The sequence below is a fragment of the Protopterus annectens genome, chromosome 4.part1 (genome assembly GCF_019279795.1).
Source record: "Protopterus annectens isolate FY-2018-M chromosome 4.part1, PAN1.0, whole genome shotgun sequence".
Lineage (NCBI taxonomy): Eukaryota > Metazoa > Chordata > Ceratodontiformes > Protopteridae > Protopterus > Protopterus annectens.
Window position 1 is genome coordinate 415684146 of NC_056734.1, and position 12598 is coordinate 415696743.

Here is a 12598-nt window from a genome sequence, read left to right on the forward strand (position 1 = left end):
TCTAAAATAAGCCATCTCCCTATTCCTTGGGGGTGGGGTGATCAGCTCTGGGAATCTTTCTTACAATGACAGCTGCAGCAGTATTCACACAAAGAACGTTGTGCAACTGTGGAGACAACTTACTATGATAGTAGATATTTGTGTGTGATCACTGTTACAGTCCTACTTTCCACCATCCTTTCCTTTTCTGGCATTAGGTAGTTGGAGCCAAGGCAGGTACTCCATTCCTCCTCTGTTCACTGTTAGTTGTATTTCCCATGTCCCTGTCCTCTTCTTCTACAGGTCACCAAAGAAGACTAGAATTCACAAAGTCTCAGTCAACTGCCCTTGGACTTTCAGGAACTAAAGACTGAAATGCAGACTACATTGACTGCAAACAACTAAAGACAGTGTGGGTGGATGTCACTTATGTACCAAGTACTTGACGATGTCTATGTAAGGTGGCATCAGCCCAAGCATGGGGATAGGTGGCTGGCAGTTGAAAATCAAACTGGATGTCTAATCTCAGCCTGCAGCGATAACAGCAAAATTGACCTAACTTAAGCATCTTATGTTGTGGTAAATTGCTTATACAACTGTACTTTCCTTCGTTAAGGAGGAGCTCTTCACTGATTCTGAAGGATAGTGAATATAAAACACAAGTTAGATGAGCATAGCGTCATATTTAGATATGTTAAGTACACAATTGATCTCAATGATTTAGGGTTAGAGGCATTTTCTTGTAAAACACATTTAGCTGAAGAAAAGTAGTACAGTTTATAGGATGTCAATGTTTTTGTTACTTATTTGTGATTTCTGTAAAATAACTTCTTTTTTATGGTATATCTGAAGGTTCAGAAAAAGCCTGGCAAATTAAATGAAGAGCTCCTCAGTGATGAAAATGGTGAACCTGACTCTGGTTTCTGGGAATCCATTAGACGGTAAGCCAGCAGTAGTTAGGGACTTGATTTTTTGCATCATGGATCCTCTGTGAAGAAAAGTATGACAGTGTATCAAATTTTGGTTTTATATCAGTCAGTTCCATATTCCAAGGGGGGGCCTTTAATTGTGGAGTTATTGGCTAGGATCTTGTGTTGTAAATCTACTAGCTTTGTGATTTTTGATAGTACATTGCCAGTTTTTTTCGGTTGTCAGCTGTACAAGCCCTTTTGGCACAAGTGCATTTTTACATGTGCAGCTATACAAGTTGCTTAAAGTGGCTCACTACACAGTTGTGTGAAGAGTAAGGAAATACGACTTGGGAGTACACAGTGAAGCTTGTTAGCAACTTATTGCTCTAAACATGTATATAAATCTGATATTGTGATCTGTACTTGAAATGATGGATTATGCAGGTTTCTTTTTGTAGAACCGAACATTTGCATTAAGGTAAGGTTACGTAACTCATAATCTTGCTTGGATTCTAGATCATTACTGCAGTTCATTGTTGAGCATTTTGTCTTACCATCAGATGGAACTGTCAAGGGAAAAAAACTTTTACTAGGTATGCATTGGTTTCCATGTACTTTTTAGGAACTTGCTGATGTCGTGATGTGGTAAAAGCAGCTGTAATAGGGGAGAGATGCCTCATTTTCAGACATCTACAGGGTTGAGAGTTTCATACAGTGCAAAAATTGTTTTATTTTTCCCTTTAAAGTTCTGCTTTTGTGTACTTGGTATGAATTAAGCATCACATGAGGTATACTTAGGGTAGCCTGTAACCAGAATAACTGAAAAAGTGGAGTATTGGTACATTGATTGGCATGTCGGTGTTCCTCATTTTCAGAGAAGTCCCCAGATCATTTAGTGCAATGAAGCATGGTATGACCTTATTCACCTCTCATACTTATTAGAAGTGTGTAGCCGTAATCTTGTGCACTAAATTAGCTGCTAACCACAGCCTTGCTAGACATGGCAAAAAGGTAGCCAGTTAGCTTTCATGTTTCACATTGAAGTCAGAGTAGCAATTAAGACTTTTTCCAGGGTATATTGCTTAGATTTTCTGAGACATTGAAAAGCTTTTTCCATGAGAAGGGCTTAAGAGAGGAAATGTGAGAAAGCCACCCTTCAGCCAAGTCTCTCTTTTTTCCCCACTAAGTTTACCTCAGGAAAGTACAGTCCTTTCTTCCTTGCATGAAAATCCAGTCTTTGATAACCATTTTAAGAAGATAAAGGGCTTCTTGGGTTCCTGGTATTTCATTGTTGTCATGTGATCAAGTGATAAGGGCCATATGGCAAAAAAAAAAAAATCTTTCTGCCCTTCCTGTGATTAGATCAGTGCCACTGGCAGTACGGAAATGTCTGGAAAAGCTCCCAGTCATGGCTTATGGGTTGGGTAGGAAGTACCCATTGCTTATCAGACATTTGTTTTTGAGACTGCAGCTAAAGGCATACCCTGGGATCACCATGCCTTCCTGTATACTTCTCAGCTCTCCAGATTTTCGCAGACTGTCCAGAATTTTGCTTCTCATTTTTGGTCTGTTCCCCATAATGTCTTTGGATTTCTGGCAAATCATTGAGACCTGTAGTCAGTAAATAATGACAAACATTTGAGTTTTAGACTTCATACCCTTCAGAAAATTAATGCTATTGCAAAGCCTGTAATTCTCTTCATTTTCTAAGTTTATAAGAGCAATATTTCACATTTGTTTTATTTCTGGGCTTCTGTCCCCCAATTGTTTGACTTTACCCAGATTTAATGCACTAAGATGTTGAGAGGTATGGTTTCTTGTGGATCTCTATATTAGTTTCACTTAAGTGAACTGTTGCTAGGCAAGAAAACAAAAAGGTAAATGTGTTAGGGGAGGTTATATGCCATTTCACACTTGGTATCCCTGCTCTGTAAATCAGAGTACACATTGTACTGCTTACTAGGGTCATTTCCTGAGGGATTAGATAACCGTAACTGAAAGACTACCTGATCTAGAAAGTAAATAGAGTTGCTGTGGAGTCTAGAATGGTTTCACTGAAGCTTATGCTCCATTACTAAGGTCATATTGATTAATATTGCATTTAGTCAGGCCCAGTGTTAAGGCTGCTAAATGATGTGCAGCACAAGCTGCATGATGCCTTTTCATCTGGACACTACAGGTTGGTCAGAAAAAGGTGCATTAGACTAAATCTGCTGTCCAAATCCTCTTTTGCTTACAACTAGAGGTTCCTTGTAGCCAAGTTCTCTCCACCATTGGCAGTTCTAGACAGTTTTTGTGCTTTAACTAATTCAGTTTTCTTTTCCTTGTGCATACCACTAAACAACCATCTGCTCTTGAAAACATTGCATTTCAGGTCAGAACTTTCCTGTTTATGTATATATAGTCTCTGTGTCTGTGTGTATATATGTGTGTGTGTGTATATATATATATATATATATATATATATATATCTATATGGCTGTACTTTCTTTGATCAAAATACCATTATTTTGAACTAAGAAAGCATGACCTTACTTTCGCGAAAGTGCACTTTTGCAAATTCCAGTTCAGCGAACCGACAATTAAAATAAAAAAGTAATTTAAACGCCATTTTGCAGGGGGGCAAGCCCCCCTTCACCCCACACATCCTCACTGCATTAAATATACTAACTCCAAGATTGCACTACAGTGGGGAAACAGGTATATTCCTTTATCCCCACTGTAGTGCTCTGTTTTATTGAGTTTGCTGGTTCACTGAACCAGAATTCGCGAAAGTGCACTTTCGTTGAAGTGCACTTTTGCGAAAGTAAGGTTGTACTTTCTTTGTTTGAAATAATGGTATTTTGATCAAACAAAGTAGACCCAAAAAAAAAAATATATATATATATATATATATATATATATCATCCTCTGGCTTAGTACCCAGTGGTTATTTGCCTTTTTTTGTCTTTTTGCCAGTTAAATTTATCCAGGTAGTTTGATGTTCTTCGTGTTTCACTGTTGCAGTCATTACATTTGGGTAATCTGCTGGCAGGTTGCCCTCAGTCGGCCTGAATTCCAAAGTCTTGGGTCCTGCATTGGTTGCTGTCTTCACTTCCATGATGTCAGGTCGTCAGGGGTATAAAACATGCAGCCAACGCCAATTTCTTTAGTCTTTCTTGCCACCCTGTGCCCGAAGCAGAAGCATTTCGCAAGTGCTGGTCGGCTGACTACTGAAATATTCGAGTTGAGTTTCAGAACCAAGCCTTCACTAAAGCTAAGTACCCCGTTGGGGAAACTTTTTTCTTGCTTTTTACCAATGTCAGAAAAAGTTAATTGCATTACTTGTGGGAAGCAAAGGATTTCCATTTATACTGTATTCCTTGCCTAGGCCCTGATCACAACGTACCTAGCTGTCGGTTTTGTGTTAGATTTAACCAACGCACTATTAAGCGTCAGTATATTTTTGCATCAAAGTATTTTGGAAACAGATTTAACTACCCAGAAATGTTGTCGGATAGCAATCCAACTACCGGAGTACATAAAACGCAAAGAAAAGGACAGAGAAAGGCAGTCGAGATCCAAAACCGATGAAGCTTCTCCTAAGCCAGTCGCCGGTTCGCCAGTACTCAGTGAGGCGCTTTCGCAGCCCCTGATACCAACTACCTTCGAGTCGCAGGGCTCTACCGATACCCATGTGGAGTCCGGCATGCCACAAGATACTCAAGGTATTGGACCAAAGGATGTAGCTCCCTCGGATGGGTCCGGAGCTGCTGAGCAGGCACTGGCTTCTGAGGGTGTATTCAGACCTCAACATTTATCTATCAAACCAACGACAGCTGCAAAATCAAAGATAAAAGCAACTTCTAAAACTAAAAAAAGACGCATGAGCCACATGCACAGGCCTCTATGCCTAAAAAACAGATGATCAAAATGGCTGAAGACCTTATTACCTTGATCAGGGGTACCCATCCCCCTCCAGATAAGAGGCCTAGGCAAGACACTGATTATGAATCTTTAGATCAGGTTTCTATTTCTTCTGATTCCTCTTCTGATCAGGAATTATCTTTACCTCCCTATGAGGATTGCGATGCTGAGGAGTCTATTCCATCTGCATCTCCTCCTGAGGATTATTCATTTGGAGGAACCTTGCATACTTTGAGGGAGCATTTTTACTGGGAGAGTCAAGACTTCTCAGAATCAAAAAAAAGGCTCAGGAATTTCCTTTTTCTCCCTCAGCAAAAGCCTTTAGCCATTCCCCCTGTTTTAGACATTGTGGATGATGTGTTTTCGGAGTCAAGCTTGAACCCTGATTCCTTACCTCCAGCTCCCAGTAAGCCTGACAGTTATTACAGGGTCTCTGACTCGCATACATTTTTATTTAGAAACCCTGCTGTTGATCCTGAAACTATTTCACAGGGTCCAAAGGGAGTTAAGGCCTCAACAGCAAAAAATCCTACCCCCTCTGGCAGAGATTCAAGGGCACTGGACAGATGGGGGAAAAAAGGTTTATACATCTGCAACCTTGGCAATCAGGGCCTTAAACTGTCAATTTCATATGCTTAAGTACCAACAACATGTTATGGGATTGCTGAAACAGAAAATGATGTTGATTTCAGAATGTGCAGAAAATAAAGAATTGCAGGAATTATTGCATACAGCTGAACAAGTGGGAAAGCATACTTTGCAATGTGGTTTTGATTCTTTAGAGGCCTCCTGCAGGGCCACAGTTACTAGATCTGTGATTAGGAGGCATGCCTGGTTAAAGGAACAAAGTTTGCCTGATCATGTTAAAGCTAAATTGCTAGATGCACCTTTACAGCATGATTCTCTGTTTGGTATTAAGGCAGAAGAGGTTTTAAAGAAAATGGAAGACAAAGCTAAGTCTATGCAAACTGTTAGACTTCTTACAAGTGCAGCCACCAAGATTCAGTAGACACTGGCCTACAAAAAATTGGTCCTTTCCAGTGTCAGACAGAGCTCAAAGGGGCAAATCCAGACGCCCTAAGAGTTCCAGATACCAGGCGCAAGACTCCTACAGGTCAAAGCAATGGGGCGCATCCACCTCCAAATCTGGAGGAGATAAAGTGCAAACCTACAGAAAACAATCCCAATGACTTCCCTCTGCCTACACCAATCACTTATCTTTTGGCAGCACCCATAGGGGGAAAATTAGCACTTTTTGCTCAAAATTGGCAGTTAACCCAGGACAAGTGGGTGCTAAACATCGTATCACAGGGATACAGATTCCATTTCCACACACTACCAATGGCAAATGGTTGGCCAGATCTGCCAAAAAATCAATGGGCAGAGGCACAGAAACAGGTTATGTCCCTCATGGATATGGGGGTCATTCAGACAGTACCAGAACAGGAAAAAGGGCAAGGTTTTTACTCAAGACTGTTCTTGGTACCCAGAAAGGACAAGGCCTGGTGGCCAGTACTGGATTTATCGATTTTGAACACATACCTGGACATTCCAAAATTCAAAATGCTGACTTTGCAGCAGCTTCTGCCCATGCTGGGTAAGAATGCTTGGCTGGTGACTTTAGACCTAAAAGAGGCATACCTACATGTCCCAATAAGATAGTCATGCAGAAGATACCTCAGATTCAAGGCTGGCTTAATGCATTACCAATTCTCTGCACTGCCCTTTGGCTTATCTACTGCGCCCAGGGTCTTTACAAAGTGCCTGGCACCAGTAATTGCATTTTGCAGACAAAGAAGTATACAAATATACCCTTACTTGGACAACTTTCTCATTCAAGCAGAGAACAAGGACACACTTCTTCAACACCTGGCGTTTGTGAAATGGCTTCTAACATGCCTAGGGTATACAATAAATGAAAAGAAATCACAACTTGTACCCTCTCAAAAGATAACATTCTTGGGTGCAAGTTTGAAATACAACTGCCCAGATGGCCTACCTCACGCCAGACAAACAAAACTGATGGCAACAAAAACCCGGTCTTCTGCAAGACAAATTCTGCAGGCTCTGGGCTTCATGGCATCCTGCATCCTACTAATTCCATACGCAAGACTGCATATGAGGAAACTTCAATGGTACCTAAAAAGTTTATGGAGTCAACAGTCACACAGTCTGGAAACAATGATTCCTCTCATTCCCTGCCTGCAACAGGAGTTTCCATGGTGGGCAAAGGCATGTCACCAAAACATGGGACGGCCCTTAACTCTACCCCCTGCCAGCCAAACCTTAACAACAGATGCATCAGATTATGCCTGGGGGGCTGACATGGCAGGAATATGCATTCAGGGCATATGGGAACCAAAACAAATGCATCTACATATCAACCAGAAAGAGATGCTAGCTGTTCAAAATGCCCTAACAGCCTTCAAGAACTTACTTCATTCAGGACAACTACTGATAAAGACGGACAACACCACAGTCATGTGGTATATAAACAGGCAAGGGGGCACACACTCATGCCCCCTTGGCAGATTAGCCATGGCACTGTGGGACACAGCTTTGACCTACCAAATACATCTTCAAGCTCAATTTCTGCCGGGAAAACAAAACACTCTGGCAGACTATTTAAGCAGAAAACGTATGGATCCTCACGAGTGGAAAGTAAATCCACAAGTATTCAGCATGATAACAGAGAACTGGGGGAGCCCAGACATAGATCTATTTGCCTCTCCTCAAAATTATCCGTTGAAAAGATTCTGCACAAGGACTTATCACAGACAAGCATGGAAAGTAGACACCCTATCCTTCAGTTGGAAAAAACGATCAGTTTACGACTTTCCCTCCTCTGCCTCTTCTACCCAAGGTCCTGCTAAAAGTCAGACAAGAGAAGCCAAAGATGATATTAATTGCCCCGGACTGGCCCCGCCAGTACTGGTATCCAATCCTAAGGAACTTGTCTCAGTACCCACCTTGGACCTTGCCTCAAAGACCACAACTATTGTCCCAGCAAAACAAACAGATCCTGCACAATCAACTACAGACTCTGAACCTGGCAGCACGGCTAATCATGTAATCATACAAACGACACCTCTCAGTAAAGCTGTGATGGATGTCATTTTGGAAGCCAGAAGGCCTAGTACTAGAAAATCTTATGCTGACAAATGGAAGAGATTCTGTGCTTGGAATCAAGCACAAGGAACTGATGCAGCAGAACCACATATTCCTCAGATATTACAATACTTAACTGAGATGCTTGACAAAGGCCTATCTTTCTCATCAATCAAAATCCATGCCTCTGCCATTTCGTCTCATTACAATACAGAGCCACCAATCTTTTCTCATCCTTTACTAAAGCAGTATCTTAGAGGAGCCAAAAATTTAAGGCCTCCTAGAAGATCACCATTACCAGCATGGGACCTCAATTATGTGTTGGAAAAGCTCACCCTGCCTCCATTTGAACCAGCTGCTACCGCTGGTATAAAGTTCTTATCATGGAAGACAGCCCTGCTACTAGCAATTACTTCAACAAGAAGAGTTTCAGAGCTACAGGCCCTCATGGCTGTAGAGCCTTTTATCATATTTTACCCAGACAAGGGTGTCTTTGAGGACAAATCCTACGTTTATACCTAAGGTGGTTTCCAGTGTGGCTCTTAACCAAACAATTCATCTGCAACCTTTTATCCAAATCCGCAGAACAAAGGAGAGAGAATTCTGCATTCCTTGGACGTACACAGACAGCTAAGATTCTACTTGAGCAGGACTAAAGCTCTAAGAAAAACTGAGCAATTACTAGTGTCATATGCTGCAGGATCAGAAGGAAAGGCTATTTCAAAACGGACAATTTCAAAGTGGATAAGCCACTGCATCTGTTTCTGCTACTTACACCATGGTAAACCTGTGCCCAAGGGCATTAGGTCTCATTCCACCAGAGCTGCAGCTACTTCAGCAGCCTTTCTCAGAGGAGTACCAACCAAAGACATTCTAGAGGAGTTCTCTTCACACCTTTACAAAGCATTACCATTTGCCTCTCTACTCGAAGTCCAGGGCAGGCTTTGCCACTGCAGTGCTGCACGGCCTTATAGCTGCACCTAATGCTGTTTAGCTCCAGCCTCCCAACCATAGCTTTGGGATTCTACCCAAATGTAATGACTGCAACAGTGAACCACGAAGAACATAGTACAGTTGTGTACACTTACCATAAATGTATGTTCAAGTGTATTCACTGTTGCAGTCCAGGTTACCCTCCTGCCATCCCCCTGTCATTCTACAGTTTCTTTCCCTCTCTATCTTCTACAACTTATGTGGTGTATTTGCTTGTAGATGAAGGTAAAGTTTATATTGATGCATGTGTATATATATATATATATATATATATATATATATATATATATAATATTGCTACCTTTTTGGGGGCACCTGACATCGGGGGCAAGAAAAACTAAAGAAAATGGTGTCTGCTGCATGTTTTATACCCCTGACGTCATGGAAGAGAAGACAGCAACCGACGCAGGACCCAAGACGTTGGAATTCAGGCCGACTGAGGGCAACTTGCCAGCAGATTACCCAAATGTAATGACTGCAACAGTGAATACACACGAACATCTACATTTATGGTAAGTGTACACAACTGTACTTTTTCTTGTTACTGTGTAGTTGTTCCCTGCTTTGCACTTCTTAGTTTAAAATGTGAAGAATGACTGTTTTTTTGAAATGTAAAATCAAATAAAAAAACTCTTGGAAAAAAAACATATATCACAGTGCACAGGAAAATACTACACAACTAAATGCACTACACAGAGTGCATGATAGTCCACAGAGGGGGGTTGTAACAACTATATCATAGTTTTTAAAACAAACTATTTACAAAAATAACAGAAATGAACTGTATACAATGTCCATAACAAAGCATGCCAATACAAACAGTTAATACTTCTCTAATAAGTTGTACAATTTCTGCCAAGCAATTAATTGATGTATTATTCTCATTTGTATGGTAGAAATTTCTTTATTACAAACATCTTTAGGTAAATTAATAAATTTACTATTAATGAGATAGTAGTCTTAGACTTCCAATTTTTTGTAATGACGTTCCTTGCTCTTGATTAAATTGACCATAAAGGAGGTATTTGGTATATTGGTATGACTTCTGAGATTGAAACATTGAATAGTATAAGAGAATCTGTGATAATACAGCTATCATTCCACAATGCTTTGCAGAAATACCTAAAATCAGTCCAAACGGATGTTACCATTTTACAGTTAATGATCATATGCAACCAGTCAGCATCCGTTGTTGAATCACATCTTCAGTATTTTATATTCTACTTTTTATAAATTGTGGCAACTTTGTGGGGTTAAAAAGTTTCTATGTAAGAATCACCATGTGTAAATTCTCCAGTATGGAGATTTTGTCTTTCCTACTAATTTCAAACAAAGTTTTATATTATTTGTTGTAAATTCTTCTGTTAGTTTTAGTTGAATAATTCCAGAAAGCTAAGTCTTAAGTGCCAGAGTCACTTCTAATGATTTTATATGCCTTTGTTATGAAAGAGCTGTTCATAATGGAACCATTACTGATAATAGAAATTAATTCTAATATTTTAGGTATGGTTTTAGTATGTGTCTCAAATGTAATGTAATTTTATTCTGAATGAATTCTTTACAAGTTTGAATATCAAGCCAGTTACAGTTCTGCAAGCTGTATCTGGCCATCAGATAATCTGCTCATAGGTTCATAGGTAGGTACTAGGCTATCGGCCCTAGGGCCCATACAAGCCTAGCCAAAAAATGTACCCTGGCTTTCGCCACCCATGAAAATAATTTTCCTGTGCCCCTGTCGAGCAGAGCCACAGAAGTGATCCCCGGGGTGAATTTCCCATTTCCCATCTAATCATCAAGATTTTTCTTGAAGAGTGCTAATGAAAAGCTCTGTTTGACCTAGGTAGTCTGTTCCAGAGTATGGGAAGTCTCTGGGACAGGAATCTATCCCTCCAGCATGTTCTGTTTATTGTGGTGACAAGGTTTAGGTCCCTAGAGCGTGTAGCTCGGAGGGATTGGGATTTCTTTAAGTGGAGCATGTCCAATAGCTCTGGGTTTGACATAGCTTTGTATGTTGGGCAGAGATCGCCCCTGAGTAGGCGATATGCAATGGAGTAAAGCTGTAGTTTTTTGAGACTGTCTGCATAGGGCATCTGTTTGAGGCCAGTAATCCTCTTTGTGAGGTATTTCTGTGGTCTTTCCAGTTGTTGTAGATGTCTTGTGAGGTACATACCAAAAGGGGCATTGTACTCTATAATGGGTCTAATGAGTGATGAGTAGAGGGGAACAATGACCTCTTTTTTTCTGGGTGAGAATCCTTTTGTGATGAGATGAGCCACGTAGAAGGATTTCCTGACCACTGTGGCGATGTGATTATCAAAGGAGAGACTACTGTCCACCTGTGTCCCAAGGTCTCTTATCACATTTTTGGCATTAAGTAGACTACCAGCTATGTAGTAGTTCATGGGTACAGAGTTTTTACCAAAGGGGATGACAGTACACTTTTTGACATTGAGCTTCAGGCCATGGCTTTGACACCAGGTATCTGTCTCAGTGAGGCCCTTTTGTAGTTTGTCCACATCGTTAGGAGTTTCGATTATGGCTCCTAGTTTGCAGTCATCTGCGAACTTTGTTAGCCAAAGACCTTCTTTGTTGGCCTGCACTTCAGAGAAGTAGATACCAAACAGGAGAGGACCCAGGACTGAATCCTGTGGTACTCCACTTGTCACTGGTCTGTTGTCGGATTTGGAATCTGCTACTTTCACAGTGTGGGTTCTGTCCATGAGCCAGTTGGAAACCCATCTTGTGACATAGGGATTTATACCTAGCTTAGTGAGCTTATCTATAATTCCAGAGTGGAGGATGGTGTTGAAAGCCTTGGTGAGATCTAGATAAGCTGTGTGAACCATTTTACCCTCATCTATGGCTTTGGTGACTGCTTCAAAGAAGTCAATCAGGTTTAGGAGACATGATCTGGCTTTTACAAATCCAAACTGGGTAGGGTCCAGAGTTTGGAGATTACCAATGTCCTTGTTTATGAGTTCCACAATGATACGTTCCATGGCCTTGCAGACCAGGCTCGTCAGGCTAATGGGGCAGTAGTTCCCGGTGTCCATTGTGGCTCCCCCTTTGTGGAGTGGGATAACCATTGCGGTGCGCCATTCAGTGGGTACAAAGCCTGAGGTGAGGCTATGATTGAACACAGTACTTAGGTAGGGTGCCAGTTCATTCTGTAGTTCGTGTAGAATGCAGCCTGGGATATTGTCAGGTCCCATGGATGCTGTGTTCTTGGCTTTGGAGAGTGTGTTTTTTACCTGTGCAGCCGTGATTATAGGAACTTTGCATTTTTCCGGTATAGAGATGGGCCCTCTAGGGGGTGAGAGGGGGGTAAAGTTAGCACTGAACCTATCTGCTAGGATGTTGGCAATATCAGTTGGTTATGTATATTTAGTGCCATTGTTGAGTGAATTTTAAAACTGGTGCCAATACAAGTTACTTTTCTGTAACTCTAACATTTTAAAATCAAACATTCACTAGTAAAAACTATCGGGAATACTGTTGTTTATAAGTTTTTAATTGTATGATTAGAATACATAAGTCTTTTGAAATTTAACAATAACTGACTTATGAAAGGAAAGAATGCGAGTTTCTCTTTATCATTCAGCATAAAAGCTTTTAAGGTCCACATAAAGACATAGGTTCATAGGTAGGTACTAGGCTATCGGCCCTGGGGCCTATACAAGCCCAGCCAAAAAGGTACCGTG

General features: G+C 41.0%; 1 protein-coding gene across 1 annotated transcript in view; it reads left to right on the forward strand.

Moving 5' to 3' along the window:
• UGGT1 (UDP-glucose glycoprotein glucosyltransferase 1) overlaps positions 1 to 12598 on the forward strand; it is a gene marked incomplete in the record, with an annotated part of 2149769 nt that overhangs the window by 1493185 nt on the left and 643986 nt on the right. Inside the window, 1 exon segment of the mRNA XM_044070228.1 lies at positions 832 to 920. Within this exon segment, the coding sequence (XP_043926163.1) occupies positions 832 to 920 (89 nt within the window).